The following is a 24,296-nucleotide window of genomic DNA, read 5'->3' as shown; positions in this document are numbered from 1 at the left end:
ATTACAAACATTAGAACAAAGGGCTGCATGCCCTTTCTTGCCTGCATGCAGGCAGAGGTGGTCTTCAACCATAAGTCTATCTGCAGATGGAGAAGAGGAAGCTGAGATAGGGAAATGGGAAGCCAACCTCTGCCATGGAAAATATAGTGATCTTAAAACCTTTCTTGCCATTATCTTCCTATATCTTGGTCAACTCTCTTGGCTTCTGAGACTCCTCTCTCCCACTGCCTCCTAATCAGCAGATAACTAACAGCTTTCCAGCCTCACCTCCTGTGCAATGTCCAAACTCCAGACCGCTGCAAGTACGCTATCAACACTAATCCTTGCAGGGGAATCTCTTAATAATAAAAATGCCTTATTTCTCCTTCTTTCTCCAGAGCGTTCACAGGCTAAATAGAGAAAATAGGAGGAGGCACACCCAGGGTCACAAGGGATGTCTACGGCAAGGCAGAGAGTTGGCCATCAGCTTCCCGAGTTCCAGTCTAGCACCTCAGTACAAACCCCATCCATCTTTCCCCGACAGGAGGGCTCAGCCTCCATGCTAGTAATTCTTATCTCCAGTTGTTAGGAGGGAGTTGTTCCCAGATCACGCCGACTACATTAATTTTTTTTGAAACATGATAAAGATTGGGTTTTCTTTATTAGCCTTCTAGTTTATGAGCTTTACGTGGGCAGAGGCCACAAGACAAATAAGGGATCATGCTTTGAAGGATTTTCCCTGTACCACACAGGTCAGGAACTTTTATACGGTTGACAGCACTACACAAGATAAGGATCTCAAGAGCTGACAGCGTGGCTTACGGGGACTGCCAGGGAGCCAAAGCAGCATCCCAAAACCCGCCAGCTCCTCCAACAAACTGAACAGCCCTAAATTCACACCAGCCCTTCTTGGGTCAGAGGCTGACATCTGAGCTCGAGTTATCATTCGTTTGCGAAGGGAGGATACCCTCCCGTTAACCAGCCTTGACAGGGCACTGTAGTTTTTACTGCACTGCTGCAAAATATACTGCTCTGGACTTGGAAGACACCTGTTTCCCTCTGATTTATGGACCCTTCTGGCATCTGGAAGAGCAATATCCAGTTACTGCAGCCTCTGATACGAAGGATTCAAATAGCGCAAAGTTAATGGGCTGTGAGAGCAAGCATCTCCACAAGGAGGACGTGGCTGCTGCAGAGACAAACACTGCTGCCGACTTGACTGGTTCTCCTCCAGCACTCCTGAGATCCCATCCTGATGGAGACCTTCACTGGCCAAGGAAGGGGGGTGTCTGGTTAATCTGAATTACCCCAAAGCCCAAAGTTGGCAGCTGCCAAGAAGATGAGCTTCCAGCTTGTTATGGAAAAGAGAAACCAGGAAGGAGCTCTGCAAAATGGTGTCCAGTTCAAGCACGTTGTGATTAACCCATTATTGCTTTCTTTTAAGCACCAAAATTTAAAGTAATATATTAGAAGCCTGAGTGAACTGTAAAAGGAATCTTTGCTCTTCAGGAGAAGTCAGTTCCATCACTCCTTTCCCTTTCCCAGGGCAAACATCTACCCAAGATGGGACTTGAGAATATATTACAGGCACATCCAGCACATTTTGGAGGCTGTGGTCAGGATAGGTATGTCAATTTGGTGGATTTCAGGCTGCTAAAATGGTTTATTAGAAGCATACCCTGACACCAAACTTGGATACAGACTCAGAGTGATTTGAAGTCACAGACAGCTTAAACATACTGCCAGTCTGTGCTCATCCAGTTTTGTTCCCACCCCTTTGCAGAAAGCGGAGCCGTTCCCCAGGGACAACTCTCACTGCAGCCAGAGGCTTGCAAGTTTTGAGCGCACATCAAAAAGCCGGTCGCACTTCTCCCACCCACACTTGCCCATCAGCCATGCTGCCCCACCACAGCCATCCCCACGCCATGGAGCCTTTTGGGAAGTGCTGTTGGGGTTTGGACCAACTCAGCAATTCCATGGCAGGAATGGATTTTCCATCACATCCCTTGGCTCAGGAGTCTGTAGCGTCCCTAACCTCTGAAAGCAGGGAACAGCCCTGAAAAACTGCAAGGCAAAGGGACAGCCAGCTCTCCCTCCATGGAAAGTCTGGTCTCGCGACCCAGGGGCCTAGCAGAGAGGGGCTTATGAACCCTGAACTATTTTCTGGCTCTGATTCACTGCAACTGGGATGCATTGCTGCAGTTTCCAGCATTTCTGCTCCACTTAGGCATGTCTGATCCTCTCTGAGCTAAAGGCTGACGACTCCTTTTTGCTGAGCTGCACGGATAAGGCCCCTGTTCCTATCCCACTGAGGGTGTTCAGGCTCCTGGTGCAGTGGCTGAGGTCAGGGTGTCTCACACCCCCATGCCAGTGAGCCTGGCCCTGCTCTTTTCCAATGTATTGTTTTCTCCATCTGCTGCCTCAGAGGAAGGGGACACATGGCTAGCTACCCTGGCAGCCTGCCTGCACCCTTTTCCCTGGAAATAGCAATGGCTGGAAGAGGAGGAGAAGAGTCTCCTCTCACAAACCCAGTGTTGTAGGGCATCAGAAACCCACAGAAAATATCTGGATGAGGGTGGAGGGGACAAAAAAGTAAAAATGCTTTTTGCTTGAAGGGAAGTGAGGGAGGGAAGAAAGTCTGAGAGCACAAGGAGACTCAGTGTAAGAGTAAGCACATTTCTTGGAACCAGCTGTGGGGAGCCACTTCTGTCTGTGAGCTAATACCTGCCCACCCACATCACTGCTCCGCATCCATATACGTTGTAGATACATTGCAGGTCACAACAGCAAGCTTTCTGTAATTGGCCTACCTGATTTAAAGCTAGCTTGCGTACCTCTCAGCGTCGTGTGGCAACTTGACTGTAAAAATGGAGGTCTTTGAAACTGAATTTCTCTATGTCTCTATGGATAGTGCATGATAGTTTTATAAAATAATTCTGCAGGTGACACAAAAGCTGTAGGAGTCATTGCTGGCCTGAGTGTAAACTTGCCTGCAGGGAGGGTGGGCTGCAGCCCCCAGAGCACTGGGACACCCGTGTCCCTGCAGCTTCAGCTCCCACCGCACCTGCGTGGAGACCCTTCCTAGGAGCCCCAAACCCGTCCTGCCATTCTGGCTCTCCCACGTGGTACCCGGCCAAACGACAGTCACGTGCCCTGCTTGGTTTTACCTTCTCCCATGCATCTGGGTTGAAGGAAAGCATGCTTAAAAAAAAATAAATAAAGGGGGGGAAAAAAAAGGCAGAAAAGCCACAGGGATGGGCTGTGCATCTCACAAACAGCTTGGGGGGTGATACTTTTATCCCTATTAAAAAAAAAATAGACTTTCAACAAATCCCTGAGAAGTCATGACCTCCATGTATGTTTTCTATTTGTTTTTCCACACCAGTTAAATAGTTGCTTTCCAAGCACTTAGGGAGGGGAAAAAAAAAAAAAAAAAAAAGCAGCAAGCATCATCAACCCCTCCCCCACCCCAAACCCGTCCCTGCTCCCCTTGGTAGCAATGCCAAAATATGCAGCCGGCCTCTCTATCTGAATGAATGTTTTGATTAAAGTCTTAACAAAACACAGTCAGAACAATGATCCCAGCCTCCCTTCTGCAAGCTTCACCCAACTATGCAGTGTATATTTAGAACCAGATTACAGGGACCTGTTCATTAATTGAATAAGGATGACAAGCCTGCAGTGTATGCAAATAAAGGTTTGGGTTTCAGTGGGGAGGGTAAATCTTAACTACCTAATGATACTCCTGCCCCATTTAAAACCCCTTTAACATTGGGATTTTTTTGAGGCCAGCTTTCAAGAGCTTGCAAACATATGGAAAAGTTCAAGTTTTTCTATTTCCCTTCCAAATGCTTTGTTTCCTTTGACAAAGAATATTTTTTTTTCTATTCTGACACTAAAACCATCACCTATTATATTGCCATGACACCCAAGTAAAGATACTGATCAAAGGGCAAAGCAGGGCAATAAAGTGAAAAAAATGGGACCAGAAGGTTTGGTTTTGGGGGTTGGTTTATTAAAGCATTGCAATTCTTTTTCCAAAGGTATTTTTCATTTTGTCTTCTGTTACACAGTGGGAGAGCAGCTGGTCAGTAGCGGGTACAAACTCAGGTTTGGTTGTTCAGGGATCTTCAGTGAGTTTCTTCCCATCCCTGTTTAATAAGATGTTAGGGAAAGCCTGAATGTTTTTGTGAAGTTTGCAATATGATTTTAACGCAAGGCAAGTGTGATCCAAAAGATATGGTTTGCAATATACCACACAACTTAGCAAGGAGCAAAAAGCTAGTTAATAACGCAACAGCATCTGGGCTGGACATGAGACCTCCAGAGCCGACACCACAAGGTGGAGAGAGCCCTGCCCTCCTGTTCGGTCCTAGGAAAACTCCAGGCTACTCCCAATCCAACCAACCTCAGCTTTCTAGCCATGCGGGCATCTGGAACAGACTGGACGATGACATGAGAACCGATATTAATTTTTTAAGTTGTGGTTGTTTGAGAGGTCTAGTATAGGATGTAAAGATGCAGAACATCTCCAAGAAAGCATTTTGAAATGGAACGGGGACCAGTCAGGAGAAAAATAAGGAATAATTCAAATTAAGTCAGTGAAGTAGAGACAAACCAAGTTATCCTTGAAAGTGATTTCTTTGCATCTCAGCTGGTCGAACTGTATAAGCCTTGACTTTGGGTTTATCAGCAATCATCTCTCCCAGAGGACACAAGATCCACGTCTGAAGTCACCATCAGAGAGCACAACCAGTTGACACTGGAGAACCTGATCTACGGTGTTTGCCATTTGTTAATGCACAATAATAGTGTCAGACCAAGAAATATTGTGATAAGGAGTACCCAAGAACACGGTCTTTTTGGATAATGTCAGATACTAATCCTGCCAAGTCAGCAAAGACAACCAAACTGCCCCCTTATCCCGCTTTTTTCCCCCTCCCTGTCATAATGAGGTGACGAATACATCTTCTGGATAAAACACAAAGGGAGAAAAAGCATTTTGTACATTCAACCCACAAGATACTGTTTAAAAAACTAACAAGTCTTTCTCATTTCTCTCGAACAAGTCTTTCCAAGAAACACTTCATAAACCAGCTCTTTAAAAAGAAGGGATAGTAAATGCTTTACAGCAAACATACAGCAATACACAGAAAGCAGCATGCTACTACCTTGAACTCCAAATGTTTTTACCAATCGCTCTTTCATACTCTTTTATAGTTTATTCCCGTACTAATAAATACAGGTAGTCAACAATCCTTAAATGTTTTTAATGTAAATCAGCCCTTTTCTGTAGGTGAATATGTTCCTTTTCTAATAGCACAGAAGTCTTTGAAAGAATAATCTTTGCCTTTAAATCCCTTGTCCCAATTTTTCTCTGACTTTCTCTCCCTCTCCCATTGCTTTCTCCATGGAAACTGGAAAGAGGAAGGAACTTCCAAGATAAGACAACTCTAAATGCAAACATGTAATGAAAATTTTCAAGCAAGAACCTATTTTCAAAACCTGTAGCATGAAAATTATCTGGGCATGTTCCAGATTATTAATAAAAAAATAATCTCTGCACCCTTTTCCCCAGCACTGTCATCAACAAGTAGATTTAACTCTCAGAATCTGGATCTGTATCCAATTTTCTGAAACACATATGCCAAAATATAATATTGCTCCAATCTGGAATGCTGTTCTGACATAATTTGAAAATTAGACTCTGAAAATTTTGGCTGCACTTCTGTTTTTTTTTCACTTCCAAATGCTCACAATATACCAAGACACAAAGCTGTAACTCAGGTGCAAGTGGAAAGAAAGTACAATCCCACCACACCAGATCAGGAGCTCTTCTGAACTATGGGAAGGCAACATCTCTCCAGCAGCATCCTCTGCTACAGCCCAAAGAAGAGAAGGTGTGGGAGACGTCCTCTGCTCCCTATCGGGGCACAAGCGGCGATGAGCACATGTCGCCAAACACCCGGGCAGTGTTGGGACTGCCATCAATGTCGGTTGTAACATGCACTTGTGGCAGCGTTACTGACCCTTCACCTGGACCCAGAATGAGAAACTCGTGGGACTGGCTCCCTTGGTGCCCGGGACAACCTTGCACTTGCTTTGCTGGAAAGCCTATAATCATTTTCCCTGGAAGAACGAGAGGCTGTGCCAGTTTGCCTGCACTTTGTTACAGCTGAAAATGATAAGACGCTTCCAAAGCATTGTGATACAATAGCTGCGCCTTCGGTTTATGGACTTATCTTCCTTTGCCCTAGATAAAACTCCATTCCTTGGACAAATTAGGTCTGCTTGTCATTCAACACTCTACCTAATGGTCTCAGCTGTGTGTTTCTGCAGTTATTGAAGCTGGAGCATTCCACAGATAGTTTTCATTGATTTGAGAAGTGAGCCAGAAATCCAGTTGTATTTTATCCAGAATGAGAATGGGGCAAGTTAATGATGTAATTAGAATTATCAGAACCCTTAAATCTTCAAGGACAGGGTTAAATGCAGGATGATAACATTTTTAAAGGGGTACATAACACAACCTGGTGATTTATAAACAGCAAGCGCATTGTGAAGTGATGCACTAAAGCATTTCTTCTTTAATTTAGGGAGGCTGACTACTGACATGGTGTTAGCATATGGATTTCTAAAGTCTTGTTATCAGGATCATCACATGGTTTTCAGACGGCAAGCACTCTGTTTCAGCATGAATCCATGGGATTTTGAAGTTGCAGAGGCAACTCAAGATATGGGTGACATCATTCTAGTAAGTTATACAAAAAGCTCAGTTGTTTCTGATGGACATAGCTTGAAGAAGGAGGCACGGTGAGCCCTGAGCACCTGAAATGGGTTGAGACACGTCTGCAGGCTGTGGTGACTGCCAAGCAACTTTATCGCGTAGCTTGCTCTTCTGTGTAGGACAAAGCCAAGACCTCACCTCTTCTGGCAACAAGAAGATCGTTATACTCAAGTGTGCATAAACTGGGTTATTCACTGGCCCAACTTGATTTCTTTATTTTGATATCTGGCTGATAGCTGAGCCCATGGGACTCATACAAAGCCTGCTGAAGGCATGGAAATATTCTCCATTATTTCAATGGGCTTTCAATACAGTCTAAAACACACGCGAAACATAAAGGCTCTCTAGATGAAAGATGCTTTAGAAGTGGCAGGTATGACTCTTGAATGTTATTGTTAACTCTAAGTGGGACAGGCAAATAACAAGTATGCAACCAGCAGGACCTGGCCTGAAGAAAACTGTCTATGAAGTAAGCAGTGTAGCTGCATGCCTCTGATACACCAGATCAGCAACAAGAGAGGAGAAACCATGCTCTCCTGGACAGCAGCCTCTCCTCAGGTCAGAAGAATGGCTGAGGACAGAAGAGGAGAAACAATAGGTAGAGGCCACAGGTATAGTTTTTAGGAAGGGCAAACCAAGAAAAATCTCAGCCTTGGCCTTTCAATTTCCCTTTTAATAAAGTGTTCATAGGAATACAAGGAAACACAGAACCAGCTAATTCCAGGCTGGCAAAGGTGAATCTGCTTTACAGAATTGTCCTTAAAAAACTGAACATCTCAAAACCACCCACAGGAAGTAACGGGTGCAAGATATCCCGGAACCCAAAACTCTCGACGTATCAGTTCAAAATGTTTAAATAAAGACCTTTACATCAGATTTAGGGAACAAAATACAAGATAAATTGTTCTGCACCCTACTTTTTCCTCACCAAGGCTTCAGGTCATTAGGCAATTTCTTAACTGTCTCAGGTAAGAAAAACTATTCTCTGGAGGCAGATCATTTTATGATTTTGCACTAACAGATTTTTGCATTTTAACGTATCTGGACATACTGACGACAATTCCTTTGTGAGAACGTCAGACAGAATACAGAAGTTAAAGCTGCTGATCTAATCTGATGCCTCTTCACTTGTAGAGAAGTTTTTTCAAAAGGGAAGAAAGAAACTATGACTTCTTTGAGGGGCAAAAGTCTGAAGAACCAGCAGAAAACATGCCTATCCTATCTTTAACTTAGAATACTTTCTCTTCAGTATCATTTTGACTCTGTGCCCAGAAACTCCAACGTAAGCCTCGTGATTGCAGAAGTCACAAGAGAATCAAGTGTTTGCAGAAGGCCATAGAAGCAGGAGAGATGTTTCCTACTCCACTTTTGGGTCATAGTCTAACTGAATAAACTCAGCCCCTTAAAATTTTATTAAGTTTAAACAAGGATTTATACGTTTGGAAAAATAGTGCTTGGAAACAAAATTTAAGAAAAAAAAGAGAGAGAGGCAGGAATGAAGAACGTAATATAACCACAGGAAAGCAGAGGTGTTTCCCCCTTTCACCGTTCTTAATTAAAATAAAATAAAATTAAAAAAAATCTGAAATTGAGAAGGATTTGTTTAGTCCTCTGCTGTCATCAGTGCTGATGGCTCTGGGACAGGAAAATAGCAGGGATTTGGGGGCCTGCTCACACCCCTCCTATTTCAAGCACCTTACCCTGGCTAAGCCGGGTTTCTCAGCCCCAAGGTGGGCAGCATCTCCCTGGGGCAGTTCTTTCCCTGTCCCCAGGTGCCAAAGGAGCTGTCCTCTGACCCAGTGCCCAAGCTCCTGCTTCAGTCTAGGAAATAACTTTCCCTGCGCTTTTCCTCCCAGCACCATCCCTTCTGTGCACCCCCTTGGCACAGACTCTGCCGCAGGGGGACTCTGCCCTCTCCTCCCAAATGCTGTGGGAGTCAACAAGACTGGCACCAAGAAACTGCAGATTTCCCAAACTCCCTCGGGGAGGCTGAAAAGGCTCAAGAAACTCATCCATAACACCTCAAGTCAACAGTATTAGTATTTCCACTTCTGGTCCTTCTTTCCGCTCCAGGATGAGTTTTGCTCTAAAGGCATCTCAGCATCTTGCAGACGGCTACTGAAGATGCTCCATCTCCCAAGACACATGCTAGAGGAATGATAGAGTTAATTATGAATTTATGAAGCCAGAAGAATGATGAGTTACTGCACCTGGATGTTGCACCTACCACCACCACTGTCCCCTCAGCTATGTTAGACTTTCTCAGCTACTTTCCAGTTCATTACAGTGACCTAAACCAATGACTCTGGACAGGTTCACCTTTATTCTGCAGCTCCTGCTAACCTTCAAGGGACAAGCAGGCACTAGTAACTTTATAAAAAGCCCTCAAACGAGTCCTCAAAAAGTGAGAGTCACAGCCTTCTGCAGGTCCCCATGCCCCTGCAGGACAGAGCTGAATTCCTGGCCTCCACCGTTCACATAAGTATTGAGTCTTACAACTCCATTCTTGAACTTTTGTTCTTTTCTATGTGATATTTCAAAGTTGCGTACCAGCTGCAAGGACTTACCAGACCTCTGAAGTGCTAGGACAGCAGCTGGATATCATCGAAGAATGGGCACACCTTCTAAAACCACTGTGACACTCTTGTCTCCCAAGACTGGCATGGGTACCTGCCCCGAAGTTTAAGTGATGATACATCTCACTTGGGATATTTATAGTTTTTCTGCACTTGTAGGCCTATCGTTTGTTGTCACCTGGTGAGACTTGCAATACACTCTCAGCCCATGACAAATCCCTGTGCCTACATTTAACGTCTCAAGAGAAAGATCCCATGGGGGATGCTTCACATGAAATATTTAAGCTAGGCTAATCTAATTTGGTAACCAAATGGCAAAGACTCTCTATGGCAGAGAGAGTCTATCAGCCTTGCAAAAAACCACATAGAATAAACTTTGGAATTACCACAACTGGCAAAAGTTGACGTGAATAGGGAGTTTATTTTAGGTTTTAATTTTCTATTTTGTTCTGCTTGCAATTAAAAATAAATGGTATAAAGCTGGTTTATAAAAACACTACCAAACAAAAAACCTCTTTACCCAAATTAAAAACAACAACCCATGAGAGGAAAATACTCCACAACATTTAGAGTTCTGCAGGGACTAGTATACATATAGGGATTTTAATTTTCCATGGCCTGTAAGTGTTATAATCTCTATCAACTCCATGCACTCTGGGACCATGACTAACACCAGTGCTCGAACTCTGATTGGTTGTTGGCTTCTTTCTTCTTTCTTTAACACTGTTTTTAAACTCACATTTGATCCAAGAATTTGCAGGGATAAAGAAGTTTTTACAGCAATCTGTTCCTCTCAAGTCTAACCCACAGGTCTGTTATAGGACATTGTGTCAACAAATCACAGATGTCTGCAAGTCAATGCAACCAGTGTGAACGGCCACAACTTGTCTCAGGGACAAAGGCGTTATTGCTGGAGAAACTACACTGATAGAGATTAAAAGATGACTCAGGACATTCAGATGCCAGACTGTCTTCATGATTTTACTACTAGTAGTCCTTTCTTTGCATCCATGGCAAATATACCACCACACCTTACAAGAGTTATTTCTCCAAAATCATTATGCGTTTACCTATCTCATGTGCTGTGCCTCAACATTGCAGGAAGAGTTACAACCATTGACTTCTCCAGGATCCTCTAAAGTAATGACCTCTCTACCTTTTCCAACTCACACACCCCATCTTTAGAGATGTATTCCTACCTGAGTGGCTTTCTCCCTTCACTTTTCAGTGCAAGGCTGTCCACAATGAACAGCTCTGGCAGCTTTGGTACTACACAGACTTCTGTTTCAGTATTGCCATGTTAACCACCCTGTTATGTCCTGCTTAATCATGCTAAAACAATGCCTCACTTTCTAGGACTGTATTAATGGGAACAGCAAAGGGGTTTTTATCGCATTCATCACCATCAACCACTCTTTCTGCTATTTGAAAATGATAACCAGATAGGGAAAAAGAGGAGACATGACCATTTGTCCACAATTTGAGGACCTCTGATTGTCCAAGCTGATGTCTTTCTGCTCCTGTTGAGGGGCAGGCTAGTTCTTTGACAGGTTACATGGAAGAGCAGCTCCAGCTGCTGCTGGGTGTCTTTTACATTCCTATCTGGAACTTCTCAGAGGGGCACAGAAGACCTCTGGGAAAACACCCATGTCATGGAGTGTGACTGGAAGACTTTGTTACCTTACAGCCAGGTTGAGGCCATCCTTGCTTTCGCAGCGAGAAACAAGTGACCCACAGAGCGCTGTACAACTCAAGATAGCAATGGCAAGATAAGATGTCTCAGAGACAGCTTACCCTGTCTCAGTTCTCTTTTGAAGTCACATAGTTATCCTTGATTTGCATTTGCTAATGGTAAACGACTATCATAATTTAATAGACTTTCATTGGCAAAACATACATAATACTGTGGCTGCCGAAGTTTATACAGGTCCCCTCCATGTAAGTCACTGCACCTGAGACAGGAACCTGGGAACATTTATCAAAAAATGGAGAGGTAGGAGATGACATCCAAAGACCAAGTTTCCACAGAATTAATGGGAAAGGAGAAAGAGGAACCTACATATTAAATGAGAATCTCAGAGTTTGCCATGAACTATCAAACTGGTCTGGAAAGCAGATTTCTGCTCCAATGAGAGTTTTTAATAGCATTGGATAACTAAGATAAACAGAGACTGAAGGGCTGCCTGAGACACACACAAAATAATTGAAGTTTTGAGAAGTTATTTACTTTATAGACTATTTACATAAGGTTCACTTCCTCTTCATATATAAGCTCAAATATTACAAAGATTTCCCCCCCCCCCCCCCTTAATGAGGGGACTACATTCAACAGCCCCACAAACATCCATAATTAACTTTTTTTCAGGCACATTCCTAGGAAAGTTTTCCAGGCAGTCCCTCCCCCAGAGCTCAAGCAATACCACTCTCTCACCAAGCAAACAAGGCACGTGTGGAAAGAAAACACAGGGCATCAAAAGAAAGAGGGGGAAAGAGAAGATGGGAGTATAACGTGATAACCCTGAGACCAAAGTTTTACTAATTGCTGTGCTATAGGCACCTGTAAGCTTTATGGCAGGCTCTTAATCTCTCTGTACATCAATTCACCTCAATTTTAATGAATACAGATCATTATATCCAGTGTAGAAATTTTAGATCAGGGTTTTGGTAGGAGACACTTCCTGGCTCTGTAAAGGACATCGCTAGTAAAGCAGCTGATTTTTCTCGATTAGCTGGCCTATCCACAATGCTTTTGCTTACCTGAGAAGTGTCGTGGTTGAATATGACAGCATTCAGGTCTCCACAGTTATAATGCTTGATGAGATCTTCAGTGGTATATGGGGCCTGCAAACTGCCTGCTCGGAGGCTTTCATGTTGGAGCAGAGTTTGGTTTAGAGCAAACAGCACCTGTAGAAATGCAGACAGGAAAAACAGAGAGGAGTTAAAGATACTAGGAATCAAAGTTTGGCCTTACAGGCTTTGCTGCTTTGAAGAACTCCCTTGCACCTGAAGTCTATTGACCCATCCTGGCCCAGAGTAACAAGGGCTAGTCTTTAGGCATTCCCAACTGGAAAGAGGATCAGATGTAAAGTCCTCTACTAGTAGAAGACCTTATTATAAGACCTTTAATATTCCTCATAAAGTATAACTTCACAACGCATGTATATATTGCCCAGAGATCATGCTCTGAGGACTTTTAGGCTGTCTTTGCTGACTACTTGGCTACATGAGAAACACTGAAATGAAAAATCCCCTAAATTAGGAAGCTTTTATTGCCTCTGACTGTTTCCTGTCTGGTATCTTAAATCCAAAGCTCAAACTCATTCAGAAAGTTTTTGATAAAAATCAAAATCTTCCGAACTTCTGAAGTCACAGTTGTAGTATTGGGACTTTCTGCATGCTTCTAGTAGCAGAAACTCTAGGAAATTCATTATCAGTCTCCCTCCTTTAGTCTTTCCTCCTTCACTCACCCCGTTGCAAAGTGAACAGAGATACTGAACTGTAACACCATCCCAGCAGACTAGTTGAGTGTCCCCATCCCAAACCTGAAAATACCAAGAAAGCAGAAGCACCCTTTACTATGTACCTTTAGGTAGCCAAAAAAATAAATGTCCTTAAAGATTACATTTTTTTCCTTGCATTACCAAAAAGGCTACTAAATTTCACATGAATGACCACAAATCTTTTTATATTCATGATAGACTGTGGGAGTAACTTATACCAGTTACCGAACCGTGAAGTCTGGGTTTTTCATGTTCAGCTTTCCAAAAAACTTCCAAAGAAACTTGATAAAAAGTAGATGAGTAAATCAGTTCAGACTGTTTGTCACAGATTATATACATAAGCAAATGCACTTTTCCTAAAATAAAGTGATATGTAGTGACTGCAAATTCAGAGTTATGAAAAATGACACATCAATATAATTTTTCAGGAAGAGACTCCTGCATCCCTCAGCCTCACGTTTCACCACATTTTCAACTTCTCTCATTTATAACAGCAGTGCCCTCTCCATCCCAAAGAAAAACCATCATCTCAAAATCTGGGTAAAGTAACCCGTACTGAGCTCCAGCTGGCCCAGCTAGGCTGCAGCGTGTGACACATATTCCTATGTTCTTAACTTTAAGCAACTGAACCCACTTTAAGGAGTGAACCCCAGAGAATTTTAAAATTAACAATGTACATATGTATTTGCAGGATGGAAGTTCTTATTAGTTTGAAATTATGATTCCCATTGAAGTTTATCTGAAGGAAAGGAAACAGCCAATTGGATTTACTCTTGCAAAACCTCAGGTATATAACAAATACGATCTGAGATTTTTTAATAAAATAACAACAACAACAACAACAATATCATCATCATCTCCAGGGCATTAACAGCCTCTTAATACAAAGCTGTTACATGCTAACTAACACACACAAATTGGTTGAGGAAAAGCAAATGTTATTTTTTAATTTACTTTTAAAAAATATAAAGATGGTCTTTCAACTGAACCTGTTATACCTCAATTCAGCAATCGGTTCCCCGTTAACATCCAAGCCTAAAAGATTTCCTTGCCCAGATCTAAGAGTCTCTTCAGGCTTTTCTACAAAGAGATCAATCTTTCCCAGGACCACAGCCTGAAGTTAAGCACCTCCCTAACTTAGTTTTTCTCTAATTTAAAAAATCTGCAAAAAATACAGTTCGAAAAATTTCTAACCTTTGAAAGGGTCTGAGGTTTTCTTTTTCCCCTAAGGGCTACAGCTTGAAGAGGAAATGGTTCATCCCAGGATTTCCTGGGGATTCTAAACATTTTGGCTAATAAAAATAAAAGCTTAGAAAAACGTTGACAGGAAAACTGAGAGCAGAGGTTTTCCCAAAATGCTTTTAGTAAAATCCTTCTCATTTTTGATTTTTTAAACAATGGATGTTGCTGGATTTTTATATACAAAAATATGTATACACACAGGCACATACATATACAAACCACCGACAAACCCTGAGGATAAGACAGTGTGTTTTATGATAAAATATTAAGGCGGTGATAAACAAATCCTTACTTTACTCCCAATGTCTTTTTTTTTTTTTCCCTTTTTTTTTGTTATTCTGGCTTCCTGGGGAAACCAGCCCTATGCATTAATGCTCTGGGTCTGTCTGTCTGTCTCCTCCTAATAAATTTGGAACCTATTAGCTGATTTCAGTCACATTTGCAGAGTGTTAGAGCTCTTAAAGAAAATTGCCTATATGTTCCTTGAAAATAAGTGCCGGGCTGCAGAAAAGCCCACAGTACGAGTTCACTTCTTACAAGACATCAAAGACTCCACATGAGACAGAATGAGTTTTTTGGAGTTTACAGCAGTAGATGGACCCCCATGCACCAGAACCCAGATTTCATTAGTGTCAGGACATTCGTGTCCCTGCTCTCTGCCCCTGAGCAGCTTTGGGACCTAGAGGTGATGCTGGCCACCAGCTGAAGTCCAGCATGCTGCTACCACTCCCAGGGAGCTCATTGCTGAGTTCAAACTACTGCCCAAAAAGCAACTCCAGAGATTTTATTTTAGGAGGGAAGTTAAAATTAGAAACTCAAACACTTGCATATGCTAAAGGAAAACTGTAACCACTTAAACAGATTTCTAGAGAAGTCTTTCTTAATCAAGCCATAACCACCATGGTTTTTCGTTGGGCAGCTCAAAACAAACTCAAGGAGAAGTAGGGTCTCGTTGCAGCCGCCTGCTGTTGGCTGGATTTGTAGACCATTTCCTTCAGAGTCAGGCTAAAGCCATCTTGAAACATGAATTTATTTTTCCTTGCTGTTCAGATAATGCCACAAAAACAATGCTGTTTCCTTTCCTTCTCTCTATCTTAGTATCAGTGACCCCACGACCTCCAGCCTAAACCTCTATCTGAGTTAAATCTCCCAGAGGTGCCCAAGATTACTGAACAACTGATGACTTCAAAATAAACACACTTAGAGTGACTGCCTATACACAGTCCCACCTAATAAATATAGCAGACAGCATTTGTTCTGGGAAGTGATGGGAAGTTATGACTTTGGCTCTGGGAAAGTGCATTTTTATTCACGCAATTTATGGTCCTCACATCAGTGTGCTTTGAAAGTCATTTTTGCATGGCTGCCCTGGCCCCCGTTTGCGACCGATCAACCATGGACAACTAAAAAGGGGTTTTCACCCTGCCAGGAGGAAGCCTTTTTATCTGAGTGGTGTCATTCTCCTGTGCAAAGCAGCAACCCAGCACACAGATTTTATCTTGGTATTTGGAGACACCAGCTCAGCCCTTAGGGCAGACCTATGGGTCCTGTTTTACTGCCTAAGAGAGTGGGTACCACCAATTCCACACAGCGCCAGGAACCACCAGGCCAGACTTTTTAGCAGCTTGTTTGCACAGACTATGGCCATCTGAAGGATAAGTGGGCTGGACCAGTAATTTCTGCCACAGGAAGGGTAGAGGGGATGCAGCAGAGCTGGGCAGGGGGACAGCTCTTGCAGCATCGGTGACTTCAGCTGAAGGATCCCCAGGAGGGGGGAGGTCTACAGAAAGCCCAAGTTTCATTTCTTGGTGAACACGACTGGGCCATTTCTTATGTTCGTGCAAACTGTTCTCACCATCTCCCAACAGTATCTGTGCTGCTGCCTCACTTTAACCTTTGCTCTTTTGCCTCTCTGATCTTGGGCACTTCAGTTGCAACCAAATCTGCAGAGACCAGCCTTTGCCACCCATGTGCAAGCTCACTCCAGGCCTCGACAAGGGACCAAACAAGCCCAATGAAGCCCAATAAAGCAAACAGCTTTACCAATTACCTTGGCACTCAAACAGTACTTCTCCCCCACATGCCTCTGGATTAGAGAGCCATGAGTCACATACTAATGGAAGGCATAGGTTACAAAAGTCTACTTCACATATAAATCAACTTGAATGTTTAAGCCATTAATATTTCATCTTTTGAAATTGAAAGTTAAGAAAACTTCCAAACCCCTCACATGAAGCAAGCAGACAAAACTGCATTGGGTCTCAAGGTTTCAAAGGGGGCTGGCATTGCATAGAAGTGTTGGTATATACACAACAGTATCAGCCATTGGGACAGTTTGAACTTCGTTTTGCAAGCCCAAGGGAGTAGATGGTTTCATTTTATGTGAGATTTTAATGAGATCTGGCTTTTAGGCAAGTAAACCCAATCCCCAGAAACAGATCTAAGAAAGCATTGCCACCTTTTCAAATCAGGAGGGAAAGTGGATAGATGTGTGCTTGGACTGGGCTTAGGAACACTCAAGGCTTTCCACCAGAAACGATGTTCTTCGTTGTACTTGATTTTGGGAGCAAAGCTACATAAAAATCCTACTTGTTCCAAGGTACTCTCACAAACCTTCATGTATTGTGTTCTATTGTGCCACAAGTCTGCAACTTCAGACTGGATGTTTGAAGGCTCCTGAAGGCCAGCAGCCTGTTCGTGCTGTATGTAGTAGCTAATGAGGAGAAATCACGGCCTTTGTATAGGACAGATTTCTCCTTACCCATCTTAAGTGCATTTGGCCCTGGCTGAGGAGAGTAAAAAAAGCCCAGAAAACAAAAACCAAGTTATCCTTCATCAAATACAGTATTATGCCTGGCTTATGTTAGTGGCTCATAAGGTCTTTTAGTCCTAAGGTCCTGAATGGCATAAAAGAAGAAATAAGATGTTCACTTTTCTAAAAGATGCTATTCAGTACATGGATTCTTTGCCATGATCATCACCAAACATCAGCTCAAGGATGCAGAGTTAACCGTATCCTTTCAGCTCTACATTTTTAATACTTTTGCGTAGGTGAGTGAGTTGACTTCAGTTGATTACCCTGAATGCTCACATGCTTTGTCAGAAATCAATTTCTGACAAACTCTGACGGCAGCTCGACTTTGTGCCTATCACCTTGTCTAGGAGGCAATACTACGGATTTCTAACCAAGTGGAAAGGTTGCCAGGGCCACCTGTTCAATTTGTCTGACTATGGTCCCAAATGGTGCCACAATGGAAGAACAGCTTCATGGGGGCATCCAAGAGGCCATCGTAAAATAAGAAAAGGAATCCTTATTACCAGATAAAATACTTGAGCAGTCCTAAACTTTCTTATGAACTATATTGCTAATAAAACAGATAACAAATTCAGGAATTGCAACAGAAGAAACACATTTTGTGTTAAGCTGAAGAGAATGGACCTGTGGTCTTCTGGAGTGTTTGCTCTGCAGGTGACTTGAGAACAAAAGGCAACCCGGAGAAAACTCTCAGACCAAACTTCGGTGCTCAGACAAATTTCACTGTTAGGTAATGGGGGCAAAATGACTTTCCAGTACTAAACTTACCACGGCTGAACTACAAACATTGCATTCGCAGGACTCCAGTAGCTGGAGTTACAGGATGACCCCTGCATAGAGCCATGATTAATAACAATACCACAAAAACAAGTACTTAAATTTCATACTATGATGTCAGCTCTTGAGCAGGCAACTATTGTTTTCCTTTGCTCTCTCTTTTGGACATGTGCCACCACAATGTAAATACTAAATAAGCATTACTGGAAGCATTTAAGTGACTATATCCTGTCAGTGCCCAAATTGCAACTCCGGAAAAGAAATGCCCACTCTCCTGCTTGGTTCAAAACAAACCGCAACATAAATATTGAGGTATATGGTTCTTCAGGGGTGGTTCTTTTGTTGTTAACATTCTCTGTACTCAAATAGAGAATCAAATATACAGTTTCAGGTCAAAATAGTGGCGGGGGGTGGGGGTGGGGAGGGGGGGAGAAAAACCCAAAGTCCCTGATTTTCCAGATTAATGAAAAGCAATAAAAGTGTTTGCCCAAATCTGTTCAGTTCCATTGCCTTCCAGAAGACGGGTTTCCCCTTTCCTTGAATCTCTTGCGCTGTTGCTAGGAATTAGTGAGCTGTGAAACTCACCTAATGAGGTCAGCATCAGGAAATAGCTCCAAAAAAACAGGTCCTGGGGGATCTACTAAAGGACTCCCCCAGTGTCCAAACAAAATTCTGGATGCATCGGCACATTGTACAGCCGGGGCTGCGGGACTTTGTTGTTGTTGTTCCTATAAAGGGACAGCTAAGGAAAGTGAAACTATTAACTCATCCACTGGAATTTCTGCTCACAAAACCGTGCCCCCTGTTAAAGCTCCTCATAAAAGCCTTTCGGCTAGTTGGTTCCATATGTTCCCCAAACCCGCAGTTATTGCTTCTGAAAGGCAGGAGTAGTTAACAGTCTGCGGCTTGGCACTGACCAGGGAGACCTAAGGACCTCGCTTTTTCCCCCTCCCTTTCAAATTGCCAATTAACCAGTTTAATAAAACAGTTTGAATCTGACCGAGGTGCTCGGAGAAACCCCCAAACACCACCTAACCTATTGGCTTAGCCATGACGGCGACACATGGGCATGGCCTTGTGCAGAGCAGTCATGCTACTAATGTGCAGCCCCGGGGCTAAGATTGGTTTTCTTGATGCTGAGAAAGCTGCAGGGAGATTAGGGCTTCAGCCTTCAGCCCTGCACACCCAAAGCTGCTGCTGAAGTTGACTTCCAACAGCCTGACTTTAGCCTCCTGACGCTTCTCTTTATGCAAAGTTCCCATGATGAACTTACAAGTGAAAAAGTCAAAATTTGGGGTTTTTTTTTGTATTTTGTGTTCAATTGAACCAAGGCTTTCAAAAACAACAGAAGCAAGTCCTAGACAGAAAACACTGCAATGTGCATGAGACCCCCATTCCCTCAGTCCCAAGACCCCCAAGCCAGAGAAGGACTATTCCTGGTTGATAGCAGGTCTCACACATTCCCTGGGCTGACCCTACTATACTATTGCTGCTGTACCAAGCTCCTGGCTTCAGCAGGGCTGGGGCAGGCACATCATTAACTCGGAGCCTGAAGAGCAGTTGTTTGGGGGTTTTGGTGGGTTATCTGATAGAACAGGTGAGCTAGCTATAGTTTGTGCTCTTAGATACAAGTCTTCTCTTCCACAAGGCCATTGCAACAACAAATAAAGACCATGGAGTAAAATCCTAATCTCAGTTAATTTCCGTGTTGACAGCCCTTTAGAAACATTGTATCATTCTAAGTACCTATACTATAAACACCACACCCACATTAAAGAGGTCAAAACAAGGTCTGAAATATGTAAACTGAAGTCAATAGCAGCCGCACCACAGGCACTATTGGAAGAAGGCTATAACCTGAAACCTTTTTGTCTAAATGTAATGAACTGTGTTAGTTTCTAAAGGTACTTAAGAGTCCAGATTAATTTATAAGAAAGGGAGGGGAAAAAAGAGCTTTGGTATGTAATTTCCATCCTTCCCTCCTTTGTGAACCACCACGCCGTGGTGGAAGGATGTTTTAGTTTCAGTGTCCTCACCACATCATCGGTATGGTCTCTTTTGCCAATAACTCAGCTTGATGTCCGACTAGCAATGCTGTAAGTGAGTAGTAACTCTGGAGGATAACTCTCTGCTTTGGTTAATGCCCAAATTCAAGCTTAGGCAAATAAATTAGGAAATAACGTGAGGAAGGATTTGCAACGTAATCAAAACTGAAACACTGGAAGGGATAGAATTACCTCTGTTAAATTTGCAGCCTAAATGTACAGCTTTTGTGGATTTTGTATGAGGGATTTGTATGAGCCAGTGCTCTTGCATTGGTCCAGTTTCTCAGTTGTACCGAGTTCAGTAGATTAATTGTGATGACTAAACCTACCTAAAAGGCTACACGTTTGCAACAAAAGAGTTACACTCTGACCAGTCTGTTTCCTCAAGTGTTTTTCTGGCTGAAGTGCAACAAGTTCCAGTAACCAACACCTTGCCCAGCAGCCACGGCTTGCAGGTCCAAGTGCCGCTAGTGGGACTTCTGCACTGCAGCCTCAGATCTTGTCAACAAAAAGGCAAAGAGACAGTACAATCAATTCATACCTCTGGCATGAGACTGCACTCTCGAAGGGAGAGAGTATTTTTTTTTTTTTTTTCCTTGTTTATAGCTGAACCAAGAGTGGTTAAGAAAAAAAACCCACCTTGTCCCTGGAACTCACCTCAGCTATTTGGTTATGGGACTTAGAAAACTGTCAACCTGTTAGACAACAAAACACTGCGTATGAAAACGATACCCATGCCTACCAGTAACCTAAACATCCCATACTAGTTTTTAATCAAGTCAGACATGACGGTGTAAATTGTTTCCTTCCACTTCTTTCTTTACTCCCTTCACATTATTCTGTGGCAGAGGAATAACAGTTCTTCCAGGGCTGAGTAGCTAGCAACGTTTGATTTTAAGCTCATTCATCTTTTATTTGAAAACCAAATATTGGAAAGACCATTACGGAGACAAAATGCCAGTGTGCTCAACTGACACGAGTGGACCCAACTCCATAAAGAGAAAGGAGATGGACCATGGCTGTCTAAACTAACACCAGACCATGAGAAACCCGTAGGTCTAGAGGAAGGCAGAGACATTACTCACCCAGGCAAAGCAGGCAGTGGTCCAGCAGGACAAACTGGAAATGGCCCTGCTGCCTATTTGGCGATGCCCTGGGCTTGCCTGCAAGCTCAGCTCCTGCATGCCCCTCAGTCCCCCCTCTGTCCCTTCCTGTGCCACCACCCCAGCAAGCCAGGCTTGGCCTCAGGCTCTGCTCAGTTATTCCTGTCCTGGGGCTATCTCACCACTTACTAGGCAATAGCAATCCTCTATATTCAGAAACCCAAATGCTGCCTCAATGTCAGGAAAATCCCCCCCTGTAACTAAGGAGTTTCATGGGCACTAGAAGTTTGCGAGAAGGTTTGCGGAGAAGAGCAGCACTCCAGGAGAGGTGCCGCAGGGGCTGTAGCACATGGCTCCAAAGGTGTCATTGAAACAAGAGCAGTCATCCCAGATAAATCCAACACCCCCCAAAAGCGTCCAGTAACAGATACTTTGGGAAAGAATGTAAGAAATGAGACGAGCAGAGGGTGAGCCTTTTTCAGACACTTCCCATCTTTTGGAAATCTGCCAGTTGGGGAGCTTGTTGTTGAAAATACCTCTTCTCTTATGGCTCCTTCCCACCCACCTCCCTGCTCCCCATGCCTTTACCTCAAAATTATCACTGTGCTCGGTTGCACCACTCCATTTAGAAGTAGTCAGCTGCCTGATCTATGAACAGAGAAGGTTGCAGCCTTGCTACTTTGCACAGCAATTGCATTCCCCAAAATTGATGCCTGGCAGGATTCCCAAAGGGCAGTGCCCACGATTGCTTTCCTCCACCTTAAATTGGCACATTGTCCTCACTTTCGGGATCACCACCTTCAAAGGGAGCATGTGAAATCCTTCCCAAGAACCTGAAACCACATTTGCGCTCTTGACTCGCAAGTAGAATTGTTAGCAGGCCCACCTGGGGTTTCAATTTTACTTTTTTGTCTCCATTGTAACAGGGGGAATGTGGGAACATGCCCCAAGCAGAGCGTACCAGTCGGCTCCAGTGATGAGTGGGCTGCAATGAAAGCAGTACCCTCATGGAAAAAAACCAAGCTCTAAGGGGGGTTTGGGGAGCTCCCAGTTTTAGGCACCCAGCCTGAGATTTTTTTTTTTTTTCCTTACAAAGCCTCGTTTCATGATATGCTAAGCATCCACCCCATTGAAAAATGCAACCTGTCCTGGGTGTATTTAATTTGAGGTTTTATTCATATTACTGCTTAATTTTGAACTGTTTCTTTTTAATTACCAGCTGAAGCTACATAGTAAAATGGACTAGCCCCATAGGCATGTTTTTCTTTCTATTATATTACAGTGAGGCAGCAGATTAACTCCTTCAGCCATCCCAGTTTAACACCTCACGATGCCAGCATGGCCCTTTTCCAGACTGCTGCTCCTGCAGCAAGAACGGCTGAAGGGGACATAATGATATATGTCCTGAATTTCCAACTCCCGGCCCTGGGTATCAGCACAAACAGGTGCCAATTGCCATGTACGTCAGCATGCTGGAGCGTAAATCACAGCCCATTGGGAAGGGGAGCACTTTCCCGCAAGCCAGATGGAGCTAAAACCTCTGACCAAGGACAAACAGTTTGAAGCAACAACTGTCTCAGTTTTCCAGTCTCCACGTGAGCATGACCGAGTCGGCAGCTGTAGAAAAGGGAACCTTTCCTAAGCCTGAAGATAACTGTGTCCTCGTGAAGTCAGCAGGGAAAGAAAAAAAAAAAAAAAAAAAAAAAGAAAAAATGTCAAGATTTGGAAGAATATGAGAAAAAGAAACCTTCAAGAGGAAGCAGGGAGCTGAACTCACCAGGGCTAAGCACTTGTTTTGGGCTGGGGTTTTTTTTTGTTTTTGTTTTTGTTTGTTTTGGTTTTTTTCAGCTTAGCATTCTCTCAAGTTCAAATTAATTTTACTATGCAAAATGTTCTTGCTATTGGGGGAAACAGTGAACAAGCATGGGGTACCCCATGTCTGTTAACAAACACAGGGCTCGATCTTGCAGCCTGCTCACTTCAGGTCTTCCTTACCTAGGGAAAAACCCATGTCATTAATCAGGACAGCTGATGGGATCCCACCTGTTCCAGCTGTTATGGGGCACAGTGATTCCTGGGCGGCCTCACCAGGGCGACCCCTTTTTCCTGCTAGAAATTCAGTTATATCCTCAGGGTCAGCTTTGGGGTTCCAATGCAGACCTTGCGAAGTATGTAATTTGGGGAGCGCCATCAGTGGCTCCAGCCCTTCATGCTTTGGTGTAGCAGCTCTGGGAGAGGGAGCCTGCACAAGGGACACATAGTGCTATGCCCATCATGCCAGCAGCTGGAGCAAAAGGCTCATTTCCTTAAAAGTATCAGAGGAAATAGCCAAGCACAAATGTCATGATTTTTGTAAATAAAGATGCTGCATCGGCCCAAGTGTCCCTAGGCCCAGAAGGAACGGTTCACCCCGATCCTCCTGCTGATGGCAAGAGAGTTTTTGGGTGCAGAAGCAGTGCACAAGTAAACAGCCCATGCCCTAGGCCACCTCCTCCTCCAGGAAAAAGCCAGCGCAAAGGGAGCTTGTCTGGAAAGCAATTAGGTGGTGACATTACAGTCCTGGGTAACAACAGATGGTCACAAAAATCCTGCAGACAACTGCTCGGAGGCATATTTTATCAAAGCCTGTGAAAGGGCACCGAAGGTGATCAATCATAATTCACCAGGAAGACAAGCAGGCACTTTGACGGAGGGCAAGGCTGTAGCTACACCACCGTGCTCCTGAAAGGCAGTCTGCTGGGGTCCCTCTACAGGACAGCAGCCTGCTGCCGAAAATGGACCCTTTAAAATGCTCTCACTGATCCATGCACTGCTGCTGATACAAGGATGTTTTAATGCGGAGCTGCAATGCTTGCTGCGAGCAACCACTGATCTCATTCCCAGGTCCTCTGTCCAAAGGGACAGATGGGAAAACCTACAGATGCAGCCGGGAGTTTAACAAGAAATAAATGCAGCAGCTTCTGCTTCAGCTGCCTTTCTGAGGAAGACACAGCAATGGGCAAATGTAGAGGCAGAGATGCCCAAGACAAGAAAATGTCACTTTGGAGCTCAGGGCACATGGGCAAGGCTGCCCGGGGGAAGAGGCAGAGGCATCAGATCTGTATGCTGCTGCCCTTATGGCCCAGGGAGTGCTGTATACACCCTGTATAGTGTTACAGCCCTGTTGCAGTCTACAAGATTTTTGCCTGGAAGGAGCAAGTTACGTAAAAGTTATTCAAAATTCAGTTATCCAGGGAAAGAAGGTGACCTACCCATCAAATCACAGCAGCTCAAGTTTCTAATATCATCTACTTGTAGCCAAGCACTTGCCTTCAAACTAAGTGGAGGCCAAGAATAATTACTTACTATTCATGGAGTTATTTACATCAATTATTCAGCAAATAAATTCAGCTAACAAATAGCTTCAAGGAAACAACAATATATTCACAGTCAAGTTGCCAAGATTGAAGAAATTTATAAAATTAATTATTTG

The 24,296-nt window shown here is 43.6% G+C and overlaps 1 protein-coding gene across 1 annotated transcript in view; it reads right to left on the bottom strand.

Moving 5' to 3' along the window:
- TRABD2B (TraB domain containing 2B) overlaps positions 1 to 24,296 on the bottom strand; it is a gene marked incomplete at both ends in the record, with an annotated part of 292,456 nt that overhangs the window by 118,809 nt on the left and 149,351 nt on the right. Inside the window, 1 exon segment of the mRNA XM_082312151.1 lies at positions 12,100 to 12,246. Within this exon segment, the coding sequence (XP_082168277.1) occupies positions 12,100 to 12,246 (147 nt within the window).

Source organism: Platalea leucorodia, assembly GCF_965183815.1.
Source record: "Platalea leucorodia genome assembly, chromosome: 5".
Taxonomy (NCBI): domain Eukaryota; kingdom Metazoa; phylum Chordata; class Aves; order Pelecaniformes; family Threskiornithidae; genus Platalea; species Platalea leucorodia.
Note: the sequence above shows the minus strand (reverse complement) of the source record. Positions and strands in the feature narration are given on the sequence as shown.